This window comes from Theropithecus gelada, chromosome 2 (genome assembly GCF_003255815.1).
Source record: "Theropithecus gelada isolate Dixy chromosome 2, Tgel_1.0, whole genome shotgun sequence".
Classification (NCBI taxonomy): Eukaryota; Metazoa; Chordata; class Mammalia; order Primates; family Cercopithecidae; genus Theropithecus; species Theropithecus gelada.
The window spans coordinates 61,456,746-61,480,423 of NC_037669.1; the positions used below are offsets into that span (position 1 = coordinate 61,456,746).

Here is a 23,678-nt window from a genome sequence, read left to right on the forward strand (position 1 = left end):
TGTCAAAAAAAAAAAAAAAAAAAAAAAAAAAACTACCAAGAAGATCTCTCGAAACCATACAATTACATGGAAATTAACATCCTCCTGAGTGACCTTTGAGTAAACAACGAAATTGAGGCAAAAATCAAGAAATGTCTTGAAACCAGTGAAAACAAAGATACAACACACCAGAATTTCTGAAACACAGCAAAATCAGTGCTAAGAGGAAAGTTATAGCACTAAATGTTCACACGAAAGAGTTAGAAAGATTTCAAATTAACAACATAACATCACACCTTGAGGAACCAGAAAAACAAAAGCAAACCAACCCAAAAGCTAGCAAAAGAAAATAACCAATCTCAGAGATAAACTAAATGAAATGGAGACATGAAAAACCATACAAAAGATCAGTGAAGAAAAGTTGGTTCTTTAAATGAATAAATGAGATTGGTATACTGCAAGCTAGGCTAGTAAAGAAAAAAGAGAAAATCCAAATCACCACAATCAGAAATGAAAAGGGGAACATTACCACTGACTTCACAGTAATACAAATATCCCTCAGAGTTTATTACAAACACCTCTATGCACACAAACTAGAAAATCTAGAACAAATGGATAAATTCCTGAAAACATAGAGCCTCCCAAGATTGAATCAGGGAGAAATTGAAACCCTGAACAGACCAATGAGTTCTGAAATTTAATCAATAATTGAAAAAACCTACCCACCAGAAAAAGCCCAGAACCAGATAGATTCACAGCCAAAATCTACCAGATGTATAAAGAAAAGCTGGTACCAATCCTACTGAAGCCATTCCAAAAAGTTGAGGAGAGATTCCTCCATAACTCATTCTATGAGGCTAGTGTCATTCTGATACCAAAACCTGGCAGACACACAATAAAAAAAAATACTTCAGGACAAAAACCCTGATGAACATAGATGCAAAAATGCTCAACAAGATACCAGCAAACCAAATCCAGCAGCATATTGAAAAGCTAATCCACCACAATCACTTAGGCTTTATCCCTGGGATCCTAGGTTGGTTCAACATATGCAGATCAATAAATGTGATTCAGCACATAAACAGAACTAAAAAGAAAAACCATACAATCATCTCAATGGACACAGAAAAGGCTTTCAATAAAATTCAACATCACTTCATGTTAAAAACTCTCAACTAACTAGGCGTTGAGGTAACATACCTCAAAATAATAAGAGCTATCTATGACAAACCCACATCTAATGTCATTCTAAATAGGTAAAAGCTGGAACCATTTTCCTTGAGAACTGGAACAAGACAAGGATGCCCACTCTTAGCACTCCTATTCAATACAGTCCTGGAAGTCCTAGCCAGAGCAATCAGACAAGAAAAGAAATAAAATGCATCCAAATAGGAAGAGAGGAAGTCAAACTATCTTTTTGCAGATAATATAATTTTATTCCTAGAAAACCCCATAGTCTCTGCCCAAAGGTTCCTAGAGCTGATAGACAACTTCAGCAAAGTTTCAGGGTACAAAATCAGTGTACATAAATCAGTAGCATTTCTATACACCAATAACATCCAAGCTATGAGTCACATCAAGAATGAAATTCCACTCACAATAGCCACAAAAAGAATTAAATATGTAGGGATACAGCTAACTGGGAGGTGGTGAAAGATATCAACAATGAGAATTACAGAACACTGCTGAAAGATATCAAAGATGACATAAACAAACGGAAAAATATTCCATACTCATAGATAAGAAGAATCAATAGTATTAAAATGGCCATGCTGCCTGAAGCAATTTACAGTTTAAATGCTATTCCTATCACACTACCAATGACATTTTTCACAGAATTAGAAAAAAAACTATTCCAAAATTCATATGAAACTAAAAAAGAGCCCAAATGGCCAAAGAAATTTGAAGCCAAAAGAATAAAACCATAGGCATCATGCTACCTGACTTCAAACTACAAACTATACTACAAGGCTACAGTAACCAAATAGCATGGTATTAGTACAAAAACAGACACATAGACCAATGGAGCAGGTGAGAGAACCCAGAAATAAAGCTGCATATCTACAACCATCTGTTCTTCAATGAAGTTGACAATAACAAGCAATGGGGAAAGGATGCCCTGTTCAGTAAATGATGCTGCAATAACTGGCTAGCCAGATGCAGAACAATGAGAATGGACCCCTTCTTTTCACCACATATGAAAATCAACTCAAGATGGATTAAAGATGTAAATGTAAAAACTAAAAACCCTGGAAGAAAACCTAGAAAATATCATTCTGGACATAGGCCCAGGAAAAGATTTTATGATGAAGACTCCAAAAACAATTGCAACAGAAACAAAAATTGACAAGCGGGACCTAATTAAACTAGGTTGCAGCAAACGAAACTATCAGCAGAGTAACTAGACAAACTACAGAATGGGACAAAATATTTGCAAACTATGCATCTGACAATGGTCTAACATCTAGAAACTATAAGGAACTTACTAAGCAAAAACCCCATTAAATACCTAGGAATACAGCTAACTGTATTTTAAACAACCCCATTTTAAAATAAGCAAAGAACATGAACAGATACTTCTCAGAATAAGATATACAACTGACCAACAAGCATATGAAAAAATGCTAAACATCACTAATCATTAGAGAAATGCAAAGCAAAACCACAATGAGATATATCTCACACCATTCAGAATGGCCATTATTAAAAATTCAAAAAATAACAGATGCTGGCAAGGCTGAAGAGAAAAAGGAATGCTTATATACTGTTAGTGGGAATGCAAATTAATTCAGCCATTGTAGAAAGGCAGTTTGGACATTTCTCAAAGAACTTAAAACACAGCTACCATTTGACTCAGCAATCCCATTACCAGGTATACATACAAAGAAATATAAATTGTTCTACCATAAAGATACATGCCCATGAATGTTCATCACAACACTATTCATGAGAGCAAAGACATGGAGTCAACCTAAATGCCTATCAATGGTGAACTGGACAAAGAAAATGTGATGCATATACACCATGGAATACTATGTAGCCATAAAAAAGAACAAAATCATGTCCCTTGCAGCAACATGGATGTAGCTAGAGGCCATTATCCTAAGCAAATTAATGCAAAAACAAAAAATTAAATACTGCATGTTCTCACTTTTAAGTGGGAGTGAAACATTTAGTACATATGGACACAAAGAAAGGAACAATAGACTCCAGGGCGTACTTGAGTGTGGAGGGTGTGAGGAGAGTAAATAAATTTTTAAATAAAAAAATTACCTATTGGTTACTATGCTTCTTACTTGGGTAATGAAACAATCTGCACACCAAACTCCCACAACACGCAATTTATCCATGTAACAAATCTGCATATGTACTCCCTGAACCTAAAATAAAAGTTGCAAAAAAAATGAATCAGTCTATAGAATTGTCAAATGGTGGGGAAATATATATGTAAAATTCCACTCTCTCCAGGCAAGATTTTTGCTGAGACATATAATAGACTTATTAGGGTTCCCTTGCATGTGATATCCTTATTTTCTCTTGCTTTGTTTCAAAATCATTTGTGTCTTTGATTTTTGACACATTGATTATAAAGCCTCTTGGTATAAACTTCTTTGGACTGAATCTGATTGGAGACCTTTGAACTTCATGTACCTGGATGGTCATATCTTTCTCGTACTTGGGAAGTCTGCAGCCATTATTTCTTTAAGTAAGCTTTCTGTCCAGTTCTGTCTCTCTTCTCCTTCTCTAGCTACTATTATGCAAATGTTAGCTCTCTTGATGGAGTTCCATAGATCTGATTCCATAAACTCTCTTCATTCCTTTTTATTTTTTTAACTTTTTTTTTCTCTGCTGACTGGACTCTTTCAAATAATCTGTCCTTGAATTCACTTCTTCTTTCTTCTGCTTGATCTAGCCTGCTATTGAAGCTCTCTATTGCATTTTGTAGTTGTACTTCATAATTCAGTCATTGTGTTTATCAGATCTAAAACTTCTGTTTTCTCTTTGTTTAGCTTTTCATTTTGTTCTTGTATTGTTTTCCTGGTTTCATTAACATGTTTATCTGTGTTCCCTTGTAACTCAGTGAGCTTCTTTGGAATAATTATTTTGAATTCTTTGACAGGCCTTCTGTTGACCTCCTGTCCTTTAGGGTCAGTTCCTAGAATTTTTGTTCCTTTGACGTTAACACAATTTTCTGATTCCTCACATTTTTCTCATTCCTGATTATTATAGCCTTGTGAAGATATCTGCATATTTGAAGTCGTCACGTCTTTCAGACTTTATGGACTAGCTGTAGTTAAAAAAAAGGCGGGGGGGGTTCATGTGCAAGGGATGGAAAGGGTATGCACTGTGGCATCAGGTTTAGTGATTCTGGGCACCTCATGTTGGGGCATGCTACTGCTCCAAGTCTGTGGTTGAAGAGGTACCCAGTATCTCATCAGCTTTGGCAGCTGGGGTTTGTGATATAAGCTCCTATGTGTTCCCTGGTGGCAAGAGCTGTGGGAGGTCCACAGTGGCAGTGAGGACTGCTCTAGTCCTTAGTGGCTAGTCCACAGAGGAGTGATGGTCCTGTGAGCTAGAGTGCTCACTGTGACAACAGCAGAGGTGGCTCCAGGGTGTTGGGAGGAAGAAGAGGGAATTGTGCCTTAGGTACCTGGAGACTGTGAAGGAAAAAACTGCAGGACCCTCAATGATGAAGGCTATAGGAAGTCTGCTGTGGCTGTGCTAGCTATTGTCTACCTCTTTAGCAAAAGCTGCTGGGATCCTCTGTGGGGCAAGTTGATGGGGTCTGCAACAGCAAACATTGCAGAGTTCTTAGTGGTGAAAGCTACAGAGGGGTACACGATAATTGTAAGTGTTGTTGGGATACGCAGCAGAGACATGTACTAGAGTCCTGTGTAGAGTAGGATAATAGTAACTCTGGTGACTCACAACATAGCTGATACCAGTAAGTCCACATTGCTCTTCTTTGTTCCTAGACTTTTCCACATGTCCCAGGTTTGCCATTTTCCCCAGTGTTGCAGGAAGTCAGGGACTCCAAACGGAGGGATGAGCTGAAGCCATGGCAGAAGAACATAAATTGTGAAGATTTCATGGACATTTATTAGTTCTCCAAATTAATAATTTTATAATTTATTATGCCTGTCTTTACTGCAGTCTCTGAACATAAATTGTGAAGATTTCATGGACACTTATCACTTCCCCAGTCAAAAGCCTTGTGACTTCCTATGCCTGTCTTTGCTTTAGTCTCTTAATCCCATTATCTTCCTTAGCTGAGGAGGATGTATGTCGCCTCAGGACCCTGTGATGATTGTGTTAACTGCACAAATTGTTTGGAGAGCATGTGTGTTTCAACAGTATGAAATCTGGGCACCTTGAAAAAAGAACAGGATAACAGCAATGTTCAGGGAACAAGGGAGATAACCTTAAACTCTGACTGCCAGTGAGCCGGGTGGAACAGAGCCATATTTCTATTCTTTCAAAAGGAAATAGGAGAAATTTCACTGAAATCTTTTTCTCAGCAAGGAACATCCATGAGAAAGTGAATGCACCCCTGAGGGTAGGCCTCTAAATGGCCCCTTTGGGGGTGGCTGTCTTTTACGGTCAAAGCTGAAGGGATGAAATAAGCCCTGGTCTCCTGTAGTGCTCCTAGGCTTATTAGGATGAGGAAATTCCCACCTAATAAATTTTGGTTGGTCTGGTTGTCTACTCTCAAACCCTGTCTCCTGATAAGGTGTTATCAATGACAATGCGTGCCCGAAACTTCATTAGCAATTTTAATTTCGCCCCATCCTGTGGTCCTGTGATTTCGCCCTGCCTCCATTTGCTTTCTCATATTTTATTACCTTGTGAAGCATGTGATCTCTGTGACCCACACCCTATTTGTGCACTCCCTCCCTTTTTGAAAATCGCTAATAAAAACTTGCTGGTTTTATGGCTCAGGGAACATCACGGAACCCATCGACATGTGATGTCTGCCCCGGACACCCAGCTTTAAAATTTCTCTTTTGTGCTCTTTCCCTTTATTTCTCAGACTAGCCAATGCTTAGGGAAATATAAAAGAACCCACATTGAATCTCAGGGGTGGGGTTTCACCTGATACCACAGCAATCTGGGTAGGGTGATTTGGGCAGTTCCTGAAAGGCTGGGGAAGCTGGTTATTCATCCTCCCCTTCCTTTCTCTATGAGAGGAACTTGTTAGCCAAAGAGATCACTCTCCATGCTGAACAGTGCCAGCACTGGGGATGGGGTGAGGCAGGCAAAATGAACTGTTCTTTCTGCACTTTTGTGTAATTATTCTTGAATTTTTTACTCTATTGTATTACTACATCTTTTGGACTCCTGAGCCCTTCCAGAGTTATTTGCCTTCATGGATAGCTGCCAAATTATTGCTTCTGTGGGAGGAATGAAGGCTGTGCTCACCTACTCTGCCATCTTCCTTTGCCTTTTTCTTATTAAATTGTAAGAATTCTTTATGATTAAAAGTAAATTGGTCCTGTATCTGTCCTGCCAGTTTGTCATTAGTCCTTTTAACTTGTTCTAATTTTTACCACAGAATTTTTTTAAAAGTTAAATACAACAAATATTCTGCCCTAAGAATTAATTCATTAATCATCAAATTTTTAAAGTGCCAACTATATGTCAATTACTATCCTAGGTGCTTAGGATACCTCAGTGGACAAAAAGGAAAAATATTCCTGCGCTCATGGAGCTTGATTCAAATGAAAAAGAGGACAGTAGCAACATGCACGATGAGTACCTGTAGAAAAAAGTTACATGATATAACAGAAAGTAACCATTGTGGAGGACAGGGAAGGTAGACCTATCTAATGGGAATTGGGGGTTCAGAGTGGGTGTCATGGTAAAGGTAGGTCATAGTATTAAATAGGGAGTTCAGGATAGTCATTAAGAAAGTAAGACTTGAGCAGAAACCTGAAGAGTGTGGGGAAATTTACCAAGTGGACATCTAAGGGAGTTGCAGTTTACTTAAAAGGAGCGCCTGGGCAAAGGACCCAAGGCTGCCTGGCAGGCCACAGGAATACCAAGCAGGGAGTGTTACTGGAGCCACATTAGCTACAAGGATAGTTATAGGAAATGGAGTCAAAAAGGTATGGGGATCGGGGAGATCACATATTACTCAGGACTTCTGTGTGATGACTTTATTCTGAGTGAAATGAGGAGTCTGCATTTTAGACAGCTCCATCAGGAATAGAAGAGAATAGGGGTGAAATGTAGGGGAATAAAGATAGAAACTAGAGACAGGTGAGCAACTATTGCAGTCGTCTCTCCAGAGGATTAGAACAGGATGATAGCAAGGAGAGAAATAGGCAGATTCTAGATATATTTTGATCATATAGGTAGAGTGATTTCTTGATCAGTTAATTGTGGGGTATGAGGAGAAAAGAGACATCAGGAATGGCTCCTTGATTTTTGTCCTTAACAACTACCAGGATGGAGTTATAATCAACTGAGATGGTGAAAGGATGTGGGTGGGGTAGGTGTTGGGGGTGATTAGAGAGTTTCATTTTGGATATGCTGAGTTTCAGCTATCTGTTAACCCTATAGTTAGGAGTTAGATTTATGAGTTAGATTTATGCAGTTAGATTTATGAGTTTAAAGATTAAAAAATAGTTTGGGCTGGAAAAATAACTTTTGTAATAGTCTAGCTGTGGAAAATTATACATTAAAGTCCATAGACTGGGTGATCACTAAGAAAGTAAATGTTGATAATATGCTACCTGGAACCTGAGTACTCCAATATTAGGAGGCTAAGGAGAAGTTGAGGAAATAACAAAGGAGACTGAGCAAAACAGTATGTGAGATGGGATAAAAACCAGGAACGTAGGTTGCCTGTAAACAACATGTAGTGTACCAGAGAGGGGAGTGATTAGCCCTGTCAAATGCTGATAATAGATCAAGATGAGGACTGACACTTGTCTGTGAGATCTGGCAATGTGAAAGTCATTGGTGACCTTGAGAAGAGGAGTTTAAATTGAATAGCGAAGGCAAAAGCCTGATTGAAGTGGATTTAAGAGAAAACAAGAGAAGAAATGGAAATGACAAGCGTAAACAATTATTTCAAGAGGTTTTGCTGCAGAAGAGCATAGAAATAGAGAAATAGCTGGCCTGGCAAAGGAAGTGGGATTGAGAGGGTTCTTTTTGAAGATGGAAAAAAAAAATCACAGCATTTTAAAATGCTGATGGGGAATATCTGGTAGAGAGAGAGAAAATGATAATGTGAGAAAGGGAGAGGGAAGAATTGCTGGATTAATGCTTGAATAGGCAGGAGAGGAGAGGGGTTCATATTGAGTAACATGGTATGGTAGTTCACCTGAGTAACGTAGAGGCAGATGCTCAAAGGTGGGGAGTGCGGTTTGGAGAGTCTGTAAGTTCTTTTCTGATCACTTTGTTTTTCTCAGTGAACTCAGTTTTACTATAGGAAAGGTCTTCAACTCAGAGTGAAGTTAGTGGAACAAGTGTTGAAGGTTTGAGAATGGAGGAGAAGGTATGAAATAGTGCTTCACAGATGGAGAAAGTGCATGCATTAGGGAAAAGGCCCCTATAAAATGGTGACCTGCAACTACACAAAGCCAAGAGAGACATGCAGAACCTAAGAGTATGTCACTTAAACGTTGTAAGAGACCTAAAGAGAAGCAGAATCCAATTGAACGAGTGAAGAGTGTCAGATACTGGCTTTTTGAAGTAGTACAGTCTAATCATAACTTGAAAATTCAGTACTGGATGACTTGACTCTTAGGGATGAGAGCAGGGATTAATATTTCCTATTGGCCTAAATATTTTAAAATTGAGCTTCTTTATTATCCTAAGAAAAATTGCGCTGTCTCTGAAACCCCAGATCACCCAAATTTCTGGCCAGTATTTATTGTTAGTCAACTGGAATGATGTATCCTAAAAATTCTTTGCTTAAGACCATCCCCAAATAATTTGGATTGACCCACTGCCTTTTTTTTTTCCCCTAGACAGAGTCTTGCTCTGTCACCTAGGCTGGAATGCAGTGGCGCTATCTTGGCTCACTGCAACCTCTGCCTCGTGGGTTCAAGCAATTCTCCTGCCTCAGCCTCCCAAGTAGCTGGGATTACAGGCATCCACCACCACACCCGGCTAATTTCTGTATTTTTAGTAGAGACGGGGTTTCACCATGTTGGCCAGGCTCGTCTCGAACTCCTGACCTCATGATCCACCCTCCTCTGCCTCCCAAAGTGCTGGGGTTACAGGCATGAGCCACCGCACCCGGCCCCATTGCATCCTTAGTAGGAAAGTCTATTTTAACTCCAAATAAGTGTAAAATTAAATACAGAGATGATGAAGTAAATATAACTTATATTAGCAGTGCTTTTGCTTTAAGGACTTACCTGAATGAATCTGACTTAGTAGAGTCACAAACTAGCTTGTGGTTCCCATAAAATGATTAGCTGAATCATCCTTTGATCGAGAATTGTTATTCTAAGTGGAAATGTTAGTAAGATAATCTGGAACATTGTCAGTAACATATGACTTTCCACACTTAAAAGTTTAACTTACTACAATTACAAGACTTATTTAAGTACCCATGAAAGTTTCATAAGCTAATAAAACTTTTGAGATTCTAAAAATCTAGTTGGATTTATCAAATTTATAAATATAGCTTAAAATGTTAAAATGTCTGTTTGTAAGCAAAAACCTCCTTAAATGTACTTGATTAGATAATAGACGAATAGGACTATATTTAAATGATCTTAAAAAGCTTCAGGAAGAACTAGGTATTTGAAATTATACCTAAAATAAATTGAGACAGATCGGATAAAGAAAGTGTTGTACATGTACACCATGGAATACTATTCAGCCATAAAAAAGAACAAAATCATGTATTTGACAGAAACATGGTTGGAACTGGAGGCCATTATCTTTAGCAAACTAATACAGGAACAGAAAACCGAATACCACATGTTCTGTCTTCTAAGTGGGAACTAAATGTAAGAACTTATGAACACAAATAAGGAAACATTAGACACTGGGGTCTAGTTGAAGGTGGAGGGTGGGAGGAGGGAGAGCAGAAAAGGTGACTATTGGGTACTAGGCTTAATTCCTTGGTAATAAAATAATCTGTACAACAAACCCCCGTGACATGAGTTTACCTATGTAACAAACCTTCACCTGTACCCCTGAACCTAAAATAAAAGTAAAAAATCAATAAATAAAATGAATTGAATACAGTTTTTAAAATCAATTATTTTGAACACCGTATTTGCTTTCAAGGTTGTCTCGAAATCCGCATTGACATTTTTATTTATGGTTTATGAAGTTTTCTCTGACATCTTCTGGGTTCCATGGAATTTATTTTGAAATAAAATCAGTGAGTGACACAGTATATTTTTCCATTTAGTCAATCAATGATTATACCACCATCTTTTCACACCATATTTGAACCTTAACCATGTACTAAATTCCCAGGTGTGTTTGTCCATTTCTTGACTCTCTGCTCTTATTGTTCAGCCTGTTTCTTCCATAGTACATAATTATTTTAATTATTCTCATTGCATAATGTCATTCTCTCATAGGTTGAAGCCATATCATTTTGTTTATTTTATAGAATTCTTCTGAATATTTTCAAATGTTTTTTAGATGATCTTGAGTATCATTTTTATTAATATAAAAATACTTAAATGGTAATATATTAATTTGAAGAACACTGAATTTGTATTTTGTTACAAACATACACTTAAATCAGAAATAGTGGTTTTTCTGGGTCAATTGGCTCTTGAATACTTATTGAGATGATCATGTTTTTTCCTCTTTTGACATATTAATGTAATGAACTATATTAATTAAGTTCTTTAAGTAGAAATAATCTTGTATTCATGAGGTAAACTCTACTTGATTGAGAATCCTTATTGTTTAAATTTATTGCCAAATTCTATTTGCTACTATTCAGAGATTTTCTAAATTATATTTATTGTTATGGGTTTGTTAACTTATCTGTCTTTCTTGGGGTTAATGTTGTGTGTCGCATTTTATCAGAAAATTATTTATTTTAGCCAAATACTATTATTATTTGCCTGGAAATTTAAAAATTTCTCTTTATTTGTATTATATGTTAGGGTGTTTCCCCTCACTTCATTTGTGCCTATTAATACTGTCTCCTGTTTTAAATTCTTAGTGTACCCACTAGTTTATCTCATCATCATTCCTGACTGGTCATTGATCTTTGTTTTAACTGTGTTTCAGTTATCTTCCTCTTTGGTTTCTTCTTTGTAACTTATTTTTATTTGTTCATAACTTTTTAACTTTTGCTTTCTTAAGTTTAGTTTGTGGATTTTTTCCTGACCGTTTAATAGTAAAAAAGCCCAAATCATTTATTTCAGTCTCTTGTTTGATGTATTTGTCTGTGATTTTTTTTTTTTTTTTTTTTTTTTTTTTTTTGGTCATTGAGCATAGCCTTATTTGTACTCATAGGTCTTATCTTTATCATCGTTGTTTTATAGATAGTCTTTGATTATATTTCAATTTCCCCTTTCAATCAAGAGTTAAGTGAGAATTTCTCACGTTTTCTAGTGGTTGGTTGGCAATAATTTATTCTAAATAAAAAAATCTATAATTAATCCTTTGCTGATGTATGCTTTTTAGTTCTAATACATCAGTGAATATTGTGACATACATTAAAATCTTGTGGCATTCATAGCACTAGATTTCTTTATGAATGTGATTAAATAAAATGTTTAGAAGTAAACATATTTTTCCCACCTGAGCAACATACCCTGAATTAAAACTTATGTATGTGGGCCGAGCTAGGCCGGTTCCGGCCAAGTTAGACCGTCGGAGCTGGTCTCGGACTGCCGGGGCGTCACCCCATCGGCGACCCCCGCTGACCATGGCAGTGTTTCATGACGAGGTGGAAATCGAGGACTTCCAATATGACGAGGACTCGGAGACGTATTTCTATCCCTGCCCATGTGGAGATAACTTCTCCATCACCAAGGATCAGTTTGTGTGTGGAGAAACAGTCCCAGCCCCTTCAGCCAACAAAGAATTAGTTAAATGCTGAAGAAGCCTTCAGGAATCCAAATCCTGAACAGTTGGAAATGAGCCCAGATAGAAATATCAAATGCAGAGCTACTGGCTTCACAGAGACAACCATTTGTGATTTGCTGTTCTGTGAGAGTGTGGATTCTTTCCATCAACTGCTGATTTCATCTTCAGGAAGCAAGTCCATAACATGACATATCTGGATTTTGTGCTAAGAACCTTAGATTGGAAGCATTCTTAATTATCCATCTAAATTTAAAAGAAGATAATTTCAAAACAGTGCTTTCTTTCCCTTGGTTTCATCATTTTCATATTTTACACCAAATTCCTTCAGTATCTGATAACAGCATCATCTACCTCAGTCATTAGGATTTCTTACTAAAAAAGAGATTGTATTTTTGACTTGGTTATTAAGATAATTAAAATTAGCCCTTCATTTGAAATTTGACATCAGCTTTGCTGTTCTAAATTTAAAATTAGTTGCTTCATCAGTACCACACTTCCAGTTTCTATACCAAGCCGGTCTCCTCAGTTTTCCCATTAGGATGGACATGTTCTTCTGTTCAGCATGTCATTTCTATAATGCTTCATGCAGGGAATTCGGTCATAGTATTAAAGAGAAGATACAGTGAGGTCACAATGTCTCCAGAGCTAAAAGTTAGTGAACAAGAAAGTAAGTCTAAATTGATGAAAGAATGAGGAGTTTTCTTATCTTCTGCATATTCCTTGGAAGTCAGGACAAGATGAAAAACATCCAAAAGAAGTGAAATTGGTGACAGAATGAGAGGAGCAGAGCATTCCAGTGTAGTAAATGAAATGTTTGAATGACTTTGCCAGATCAGAGCAAGTAATATTTCTGTATCTGAATTTTTGTTTTTTGATAAAGCTAATGCAATTGCATTCCAGATAGGGGTTAATGTCAGATTTCCGTGGCTGGAAGCTGTGCTTTTGGCATATCACAGTGTTGTGTCAGTACTACAAGGTAAAGCATCTACAACAGAGAATGAGCTTGAAAATGAAGGATCTATTGTGAATAAATATGCCCATGAGAGCATATTTAATAAGCCTCTATAACATGCAGCCAAACCAGACATTCACTCCTGCAGAGAAATGTTGCCCTGGAGAAAAAGAAATATATAAAGATAGGCGATCATTCTTCCTTTGCTGCAGTACTAAGAATAGCAAGAAATTAGAATCATTTACATTGGAAATTTGAAAATTCCCTTTATATACACAACTTTACTGTGTATAAATAAAAAATGTTAATGCACAAAAAAAAAAAAAACTTATGTATGTGAATTGGCTCTTACTCTTTAGAATCTCAGTTTCATTTTTCAGTGAAAATACAGAGTATGGCTCTAATGTATTTGAAGAAAAAATATATATATATTATCAGGTACAGGATAAATCTGGAGATTATGCACAGCAGAGCTTTGGACTACTTTTTCAGAAAAGCAGTACTTCAAACTTTCATAGCCCTGGAAAGAGTAGAAAAGTAATCAGAGAGCCTGATCCTATTAAACTCTAATTTCTAGACCCACTACCAATTCTTCCCACTTACCTCCTAGATTGCTACCTCCTAACTACTATATTAAAACACAGAAAATTGGAAGGAAGAAAAATAAGTTCCTATTTTTCTACCACCCACGGATAATAGTTTTAACATTTTTAAAGATTCAATTAATATTATATGTATAATATTCCTAATGAAAAGGAATAATCCCTTAAATCTTTTTCTGTTTCTTCTTTTCAACTCTAGTTTTCTTCCTACTGGATGCTCACAGCCATCATCTTTCTCAATTAGAAAAAAAAAAAAATTGTGACAGGTGTTTTCATTCCCCTGGGACTTTAAGAAGACAAGATGTACTTAATGCCTACATATTCTACAGACAGATGGAAAAAGGAAATCTTTCCTTTCTGGTCAGTAGCTCAGTGCCCTGTGTTGAGTTCTCTGGGAAGGGCATGTGCTCCTGCAGAGAGCCGAGCCACAAAGACAGAAAATCAAGAAAACATTAAAGGACTAAAATATTTTCACTGAGATTCTTTCACTGGGAATAACAGTCATTTTGACATTTTTATCCAAGCTCCAATATCCATTCTAACACTACTAAAATTAAAAGCAAATTTTAGTAATGAGGGCTATTGAACAATGTTTCTGCACAGCCAAAGAGATAAATTTGAAAATATTGGAACTATTCCACAGGGACCAAGTGTTGCAAAAGCAATGTGTGATTTCTTGGAAATCAGGGTTAAGTCACAGAAAAACTGTACTATACCAAGAGGAATCCTAACAAGACTTTCTCTTGTGTCTAAAGCACTATTATCCGCTTGATATAACCATAAATTTTGATCAGCTCAGGTTGGCAAATAATGGAACAACAACAAACCTCTGCTTGTCTGGACTTGTATTTGATCGATGAATAGAATGAAATGAAAAGGCCGTTTGCAAAAAAGGAGAATATTCCTTACTATTGGCTAGTATTTAGTCAAATTGTGTCCCTTCAACCCCCAGAAACAATTGCAGAATCTCTTCTGGAGGTCAGAGAAGTAAATAGGTAAGAAAGTCCTTTTTGCCTAGCTAATTCCTCCTTTTGAAGAAGGACAGAGTCCCTCGAAGAAAAGAAGAGTGGCAATGATGGTGATCTTGGTGAGAGTGATGGTGATAGCTCTTACTATATCCTACACATCATGCTGAGTTTTTCATCCTAAATATCTCATTAAGTTGCACAGTACTAGGTATGTTCTGCCTGAAGTGCAAAGCAGATGACATGTAACTCAATATCACACAGTAGCAATGTATAAAATATGGACTAGATACAAAGGATAAATATTCTCATAATACAAACTAGTAGAAAGGCACAATGCCTTTAACGTTGCATCTTTCATAGGCGTCATAAGTCAGTGATGCTAGCCATTACCCAAAGTTGAGAGGCACATTTTCATGGCCACCGCAGAGACTAGATGCGGAGATCAGCTTCACCTTGGTATTTGCCACAGACTAAAGGACAATTTACTCATGTAGTCATTCATTCATTGAAGAAACATTTATAGTGCATGTGTGTGCAAGATACTATGCCAATTTCATAGGAGATTCAAACACAAATCTAATGACACAAATAGATGTAAAACTGCAGCTTGACAAGTGCTATGGAAAAAAGTTTCACAGTGAAAATAACAGTGTATAACAGAAAATTCTAACCTAGTTATAGAGTTAAAGAAGGCTCTCCTGAGGAAATTACACTTGAGCTGAGGTCTGAAGAATAAGTAGGTATTAATTAAGCGAAGAAAGGACAATCAAAGGGTAGCATTACCAGAGGCCCTGTGGTGAGAAGAAAGAAGACATCAGTGAAAGGTGTGGGAAACCTTGAGTTTAGTGTGGAACAAGTTGGGTTGTAGCCATCTTTGAGACACACAAGATAATAGAGTCTAGATATTAGGAGAGCTCAGAGACTGCAGTTAAAGCTTTGTGAATCATGTGCAAATTTGAAGTAACTAACAGACGCCACAAAACCAAACAAAGCCAGTTCACTGCACAGATGCACACACACATACGCACACATAAACACACAAATGCTTTAAACCTCTTTTTTTTTTTTTTTTTTTTTTGAGACGGAGTCTCGTTCGGAGTCTCGCTCTGTCGCCCAGGCTGGAGTGCAGTGATGCGATCTCGGCGCCCGCCACCACACCTGGCTAAATTTTGTATTTTTTAGTAGAGACAGGGTTTCACCATGTTAGCCAGAATGGTCTCTATCTCCTGACCTCGTGATCCACCCGCCTGGGCCTCCCAAAGTGTTGGGATTACGGGCATGAGCCACCACGCCTGGCCATGCTTTAACCTCTTATCCTGTCTTTGGGTGGAAGCAGTTCCAGACTTCCCATCTAGTTCCAGCTTCTTAGATATGAAAATAATATGGAATTTTTTTCAGCTATTATTTTCTGGAGCTCAAGGTATCAGATGTCTCTTTGCTTTGCAGACATTTTATGAATACTTTTCATGGTGAAGAAAATATTCTCAAGCTTTAAAAATAGTTCTTTGTCAGTTTACGATTCTATTTCTACCAGGTAATTTACAATAACCATCTGGAATTTTACCTGTAGTCAAGACAATGGGAAAAAATTACTGTCAAATGAAGAATATTATATTCAAAAAGTTGGTAGCAAACTTTTCACTTGAGAATCTCGGTTCTCCCAAATTTAGATTTTGTTTTGAAATTTCCTGTACTGAGTTCAAATATGGAATCTCATTCTGGAGGCTAAATAAAATGTGAATGGTGCCTACTTGCATTTTGATAAATTGTTCCTATCTAGGGACTTCATAATGGAAGTCACTGTCACCATTTTAATGTATTAAGGAACGGTTATGTGCAGATGGTATACATAGTCATTTCCTGAGTGTACAGGAGCCTGGGGTCAGTTGAGTCGTGATTTAATGATTTTTATCAGAACGAAATAAGCATTTGATCTTTGGATTTGATCACCTTCTATCTGCAGCTGCGCCTCAACTGGCAATTACTTCCTCCTGGGCTCTTTGCCCAGGCAAATGGGGTTTGTCCTTGTTTCACGTCTCACTGACTTCCCGGATAATAGACATGGTAACTGTTTGAACTATTGCTTCCTCCGGATTCCATAGCTTTAAAAATTTAAGAAAGGGGATTTTTCTCCTATCATTTTTTCCCCATCACAATAAAATACTTCCTCTAATAATACACTTCGGGGACTAGTTAATTTCCTTACCATAAAAACTTAAAAGTAACCTTTTGAGAACTGTTCTTTACAATAGAATACAACCTTGTGTAACACTATTTAAAAAGAAAAACACGAGATCAAGATGGTGAGAGAACACTCACATCTGTTTATTCATCTCCCCCTTATTGATATTATTTCAGTAGGCTTCTTCTGTGTGGTTGAAGCCAATCATATTCTCCACCTCCTAAGCACGTTTTGCTTAAGGCAGAAAACAAAAGAATTTTCTTACTCTTTTCTTATTTCTTCCATGACTTCTTTGTATTTACTGCTCAATAATTAAAAACACATCATTTTTATTTTACGGTATATCGTTTTGTCCTTCTGTGATTGTTTCAATGTAACTGTGAATAAAATAGGGCCTGTGACTCGACATTTTTCATATGTATGTGGTGGTTTCTGATTTCAAAGCAACACATTCAACAGATTTAGTTTTGCAGATGGGAAAGTTAATCAGATACATGCAGTATTTGTCTTCTCTGTCCATGTTTGCTAAAGCCTATCCCTATTCTGAATGGTATATTTTTCTACCTACCTCATTAAAAAGATAACATAATTAAAATGGTTATCTACCCAACAACAACAGATAAATTTGTTGCCAGCTTATATCTTATATGTAGTTATCTGGTAAAAATGACTCTATTTACCAAATCTTATTACTCATCTGATAAAATGGCTGTAACTACTCTCCTTGTCTGTATGTATTTAGTAGATTAAAACCTGGGATCTTTAATCCAAGAAAATTAAATCTGCCCCAATTGTTATATTGATGTGCCATCTGTCATTCCAGGTGTTTTCCTGGTTTTTAAGAGCTGAGAAGTGAGCTGGCTTCCAACTCACCTGCATAGGTGGAAGTCTTCCCAGATGCTGTGCTTGAATCTCTAATTTGATATATTTACAAGACTTGCAGAGGCTGTGAGCTGTGTGAATACATCACACATAAGAACTACAGATGTTTTAAAGGTATGCAAGGTGGGATATAGTTGTCTCCAACCTGGTGATTTTCATATCCCAACAGGTCAAAGGAAAAGCACATTAAGAGATGCAAAGAAGTATTTCATGGATTGAAAAAGCTAGATCTCTGGTCAATAAATATTTGATTATTGCTGATGTGTTTTAGCTTAGTGAAAAGCTGAGGAATATTGTATTAAATGAGTAAAGGGGGAAAAGGCCTAATAGGTAACATTTTATTTAGCAGTATTATTTAAAACAAAAGTTTGAAATTTCAGATTCAAGTACTCCATTATTTTAATATAAAAGTATACACACATGGGAAAATATACATATCATAAGTGTGCAGCTCAATGAATGTTCACAAAGTGAATATATCCACAGATTCCCCTTCTGCCCCTTCCAGTTACTATTCCCAGCCTTAAGGTTGACCCCATCTGGACTTCTAATAGTTGATTCACTTTTGTAGGGAGAGGGGGGATTTTTTAAATGATTTATTGAATTATAACTTATGTATATAATGGTATACAAATGATAAATGTATAACTCGTATTTTCACAAACTGAACACATTCATGAAACCAGATCAAGAAACAAAATGTTACTGGCATCCTAGAAGCCATTTTGTACCTCTTGCAAACATTGCTTCCCACCAAGGCTAACCATTTCCGACGTCCACAACTCTAGTTTAGGTTTTGCTTATTTTTGTACCCTGCATAAACTGAATCAGGTGGTATGCACTCTCGTGTCTGACATCTTTCACTGGACATTACACATGTGAGATTCATCCATATCACCACACATAGTTCTATAACAGTTTATTCTCCTACAATGTGGACATGCTGCAGTTTATGTGCCCATTTATCACTAGTGGGCATTTGAGTTACTACAAATTGTGAAAACTCCATCTTTAACCTTTCTCTCAGGTTAATATCAGTTTTATTTCTGTGCATGTTCTGATAAGAAAAGATCATTTACTTGCCCTTAAAATGCTCTTGTCATACTCAGGGCTGCTGTTTGTCCTCTAAAAAGCATATCAAAGCTTTCACTCCCCAGTTATAAAAAGATTGGGTCTTCTGATGTTAGGGTCTGAGAGGAACTCCGACTATTTGACAGGGCATTTAATTGATAAATCATCAAAGGATTGTAACATTTTCAGCAATTAACTCATTTGTTGAGTCAGTTGAATTTAGAATATATTCAGAAAACATCTTTGAGTTCTCAATTATTGCCTTCAATAATTGGATCTTCTCCTCTACTCTTTAACTGCATAGTTTTCTCACAAGCATAATTTTTTTTTTTTTTTAATGGAGTCTCACTCTGTTGCCCAGGCTGAAGTGCAGTGGCTCAATCTCGGCTCAGTGCAACCTCTGCCTTTAGGTTCAAGCGATTCTCCTGCCTCAGCCTCCCAAGTAGCTGGGATTACAGGTGCCTGCCACCTTGCCCGGCTAATTTTCTTTGTAGTTTTAGTAGAGTCAGTGTTTCACCGTCTTGGCCAGGCTGGTCTTGAACTTCTGACCTGACCTCGTGATCCACCTGCCTCGGCCTCCCAAAGGTATTGTTTTAAAAACCTGCTCTGCCCTAAATCAAAACTTCAGTCTCTCAATTAAACCTTCTCCCCTCCCACTAGCTCAGCTTCATTCCTTTGTTCAGAAACACAATGGGAAGAAGGAGGGCTCAATCTATTCTTTCATGTTCCTTGCTCCCCAAGGCTCCTTCTGTGGCTCTGGATCTTCCAAGGTTGATTTAACGGAGAATTTGGAAAGGGGAAAGGAAGTCTTTGTCATGGCAACCACCAAATTCTGGATCTTTTGTGGAGTACATAGTGGGTTCTTTGGATCCCAGTGGGGACTTCTGATTCAACTAATATATTCTTCAGCTGACTTTTGGAAGCATCCCTTGTTGGGATTTCTATTCCTCTGGGGTCCCCTCACCTTGGCAGACTCTCCTGGTTAATGTTCTTTCAGCATGGTGGGGTTTACCTTGTGCTCAAGAATTTACTCTCTTGTGCCCCTCCAAATCATGGGAATATCCTTACTGAACCCTCTTTTTTCTTCTGATATGATGGAAAGCTCCAGTCAATGAGTATGATGCCCTTCTCACAAGCACTTCAAATACTTTAGGAAGGAAAGGGTGGCAAATATCTCCCTCCCCTCTTTGTCTTCCTCACATGAATTTATTTCAAATAATCCCTTCTATTAATCTCCAGCCTTTTTTTTCCCCAGCTTGAATGGGGTTGTAGTCACTAGATTGGTTTTGCTGTCTTTTGTTAATGTCTCATAAGGAAGTATCAGACATCTGTCTTTAGAATGTGTAGTTATTATCCATTGATCTGAGTTTTGAAGCCTTAACCAACATGTTGAAGTAATAGAAAAAGACCTAGTTAATGCTGTTATTGAAGAGCAGAGACAGGTTCAAACTGGGCTTATTTGCAGAATACCTACACTACCTGGAACCACCAAATACACTTTTAGGGAATAAGATGGGACTAAATAGTTGGCTAAAAAGGTAAAAATTCTTTATACCCAACAACTGTTGAGTAGGCCATGTGGAGAATACAAAAATGTTTAAACTCTGAAAGCTCTTGAGCAAGCTTGAAAGGCAGGATTTGCATTCTTAAAACTATTAGCATGTCGTGATTGTGCTCTATAAAAGGGAAGATGAAATGTGACAGGTAAATCATTATCCAGAAGTTCAGCTGAGCACAGGGAAGCATTAGCCATCTCTCCTCATTACTGAGGAGCTACTGCTTTGTGCCATGCGTATTGTCTCAAATGTCCAGACCAGCTGACTGGGAGCCATTCCCCATCAGGGCAATGCAATACTCCCTATTGAAACATCAAGAACAATCAATCAACACAAGAGGAGAACCATAATATTGAGTATATGGAGGAGAATTTTTGTGTTTTTCTGATTTAGTATGTTCTACATAGCATTGCTCCTTTTGAGCTATATCAGACTTTGAATCTGGTCTCCCTCAAACTTTTTCATTAAAGAATCTCTGCGAGTGGAAAAGTATAAATGATTGATTACCTCCCAAAGTTCTAGAGGCTTAGCTTGCAGTAGGCTATCACAAATTTGAAATGTCTTTGACAGTTTCTATTTTATTTTCAAACATCATATGAACTTAACACTTAAGCTACAATGTATCTCCGATGGCTTGAATATTTGTCCTTTCCAAAACTCGTGTTGAAATTTAATTCCTAATGTGGCAGTATTGAGAAGGGGGGACCTTGGAGAGATGATTGGGTCATGAGAGCTCTGCCCTTATGAATGGATTAATCTGTTCAAGGATTAATGTATTAATGGGTTATCATGGGAGTGGGACTCATGGCTTTATAAGAAGAGGAAGAGACCTGAGCTAGCATACGCAGACCCCTCACCATACACTGCCACCTCAGCACTCTGCAGAGTCCCCACCAGCAAGCAGACCCTCACCAGATGTAGCCTCTTGAACTTCTTGGACTTCTCAGCCTTGGAGCTTGCTTCTCAGGCCCCCATGGACTTGGACCTTGGACTTCTCAGCCTTCATAACGATAAGAAATAAATTCATTTTCAGTATAAATTAACCAGTTTCAGGTATTCGGTTATGAGCAACAGAAAATGGACCAAGACAGTATCTCATTGTTTTCATTTAAAAAACACAATGACTTAAATTATTTACCATCAAATAAGGCTGTATCTCTGTATATTATACCCCCAGGTATACTACTATATACCCTAAGGATTATACTTACTTCAATTTGAGAAGATAAATATTATTATCTTGAGTTAAACATTAGTTTCTAAGCTTCTTTTAAATTTAAATGACACTTCAGGAGAGTTTTGAAAGCTCTTTGCTTTTAAAAGTTAGCAAAGAAGGGGGCGGAGCAAGATGGCCAAATAGGAACAGCTCCAGTCTCCAACTCCCAGCGTGAGCGACACAGAAGACCGGTGATTTCTGCATTTTCAACTGAGGTACTGGGTTCATCTCACTAGGGAGTGCTGGACAATCGGTGCTGGTCAGCTGCTGCAGCCCGACCAGCGAGAGCTGAAGCAGGGCGAGGCATCGCCTCACCTGGGAAGTGCAAGGGGGAAGGGAATCCCTTTTCCTAGCCAGGGGAACTGAGACACACAACACCTGGAAAATTGGGTAACTCCCACCCCAATACTGCACTTTAAACAAACAGGCACACCAGGAGATTATATCCCACACCTGGCCGGGAGGGTCCCACACCCACGGAGCCTCCCTCATTGCTAGCACAGCAGTCTGCAATCTAACCTCAAGGCAGCAGCGAGGCTGGGGGAGGGGCGCCCGCCATTGCTGAGGCTTAAGTAGGTAAACAAAGCCGCTGGGAAGCTCGAACTGGGTGGAGCTCACAGCAGCTCAAGGAAACCTGCCTGTCTCTGTAGACTCCACCTCTGGGGACAGGGCACAGCTAAACAACAACAAAAGCAGCAGAAACCTCTGCAGACGCAAACGACTCTGTCTGACAGCTTTGAAGAGAGCAGTGGATCTCCCAACACGGAGGTTGAGATCTGAGAAGGGACAGACTGCCTGCTCAAGTGGGTCCCTGACCCCTGAGTAGCGTAACTGGGAGACATCCCCCACTAGGGGCAGTCTGACACCCCACACCTCACAGGGTGGAGTACACCCCTGAGAGGAAGCTTCCAAAGCAAGAATCAGACAGGTACACTTGCTGTTCAGCAATATTCTATCTTCTGCAGCCTCTGCTGCTGATACCCAGGCAAACAGGGTCTGGAGTGGACCTCAAGCAATCTCCAACAGACCTACAGCTGAGGGTCCTGACTGTTAGAAGGAAAACTATCAAACAGGAAGGACACCTACACCAAAACCCCATCAGTACGTCACCATCATCAAAGACCAGAGGCAGATAAAACCACAAAGATGGGGAAAAAGCAGGGCAGAAAAGCTGGAAATTCAAAAAATAAGAGCGCATCTCCCCCAGCAAAGGAGCGCAGCTCATCACCAGCAATGGATCAAAGCTGGATGGAGAATGATTTTGACAAGATGAGAGGAGAAGGCTTCAGTCCATCAAACTTCTCAGAGCTAAAGGAGGAATTATGTACCCAGCACAAAGAAACTAAAAATCTTGAAAAAAAAGTGGAAGAATTGATAGCTAGAGTAATTAATGCAGAGAAGGTCATAAACAAAATGAAAGAGATGAAAACCATGACACGAGAAATACGTGACAAATGCACAAGCTTCAGTAACTGACTCGATCAACTGGAAGAAAGAGTATCAGCGATTGAGGATCAAATGAATGAAATGAAGTGAGAAGAGAAACCAAAAGAAAAAAGAAGAAAAAGAAATGAACAAAGCCTGCAAGAAGTATGGGATTATGTAAAAAGACCAAATCTACGTCTGATTGGGGTGCCTGAAAGTGAGGGGGAAAATGGAACCAAGTTGGAAAACACTCTTCAGGATATCATCCAGGAGAACTTCCCCAACCTAGTAGGGCAGGCCAACATTCAAATCCAGGAAATACAGAGAACGCCACAAAGATACTCCTCGAGAAGAGCAACTCCAAGACACATAATTGCCAGATTCACCAAAGTTGAAATGAAGGAAAAAATCTTAAGGGCAGCCAGAGAGAAAGGTCGGGTTACCCACAAAGGGAAGCCCATCAGACTAATAGCAGATCTCTCGGCAGAAACTCTACAAGCCAGAAGAGAGTGGGGGCCAATATTCAACATTCTTAAAGAAAAGAATTTTAAACCCAGAATTTCATATCCAGCCAAATTAAGTTTCATAAGTGAAGGAGAAATAAAATCCTTTACAGATAAGCAAATGCTTAGAGATTTTGTCACCGCTAGGCCTGCCTTACAAGAGACCCTGAAGGAAGCACTAAACATGGAAAGGAACAACCGGTACCAGCCATTGCAAAAACAGGCCAAAATGTAAAGACCATCGAGGCTAGGAAGAAACTGCATCAACTAACGAGCAAAATAACCAGTTAATATCATAATGGCAGGATCAAGTTC

General features: G+C 38.2%; 1 protein-coding gene across 1 annotated transcript; it reads left to right on the forward strand.

Annotated features, from left to right (window-relative positions):
* Positions 1-11,761: 11,761 nt before the first annotated feature.
* On the forward strand, positions 11,762-12,448 carry LOC112618802 (DPH3 homolog). The gene has a single exon (XM_025376290.1). It carries the CDS (start codon positions 11,846-11,848, stop codon positions 12,017-12,019), a length of 174 nt encoding a protein of 57 aa, XP_025232075.1. The 5' UTR covers positions 11,762-11,845; the 3' UTR covers positions 12,020-12,448.
* The last annotated feature ends 11,230 nt before the right edge of the window (positions 12,449-23,678 follow it).

Excerpts from the sequence above, each read along its gene's own strand:
- LOC112618802 (XM_025376290.1), top strand. The coding sequence starts at position 11,846 with ATGGCAGTGTTTCATGACGAGGTGGAAATCGAGGACTTCCAATATGAC.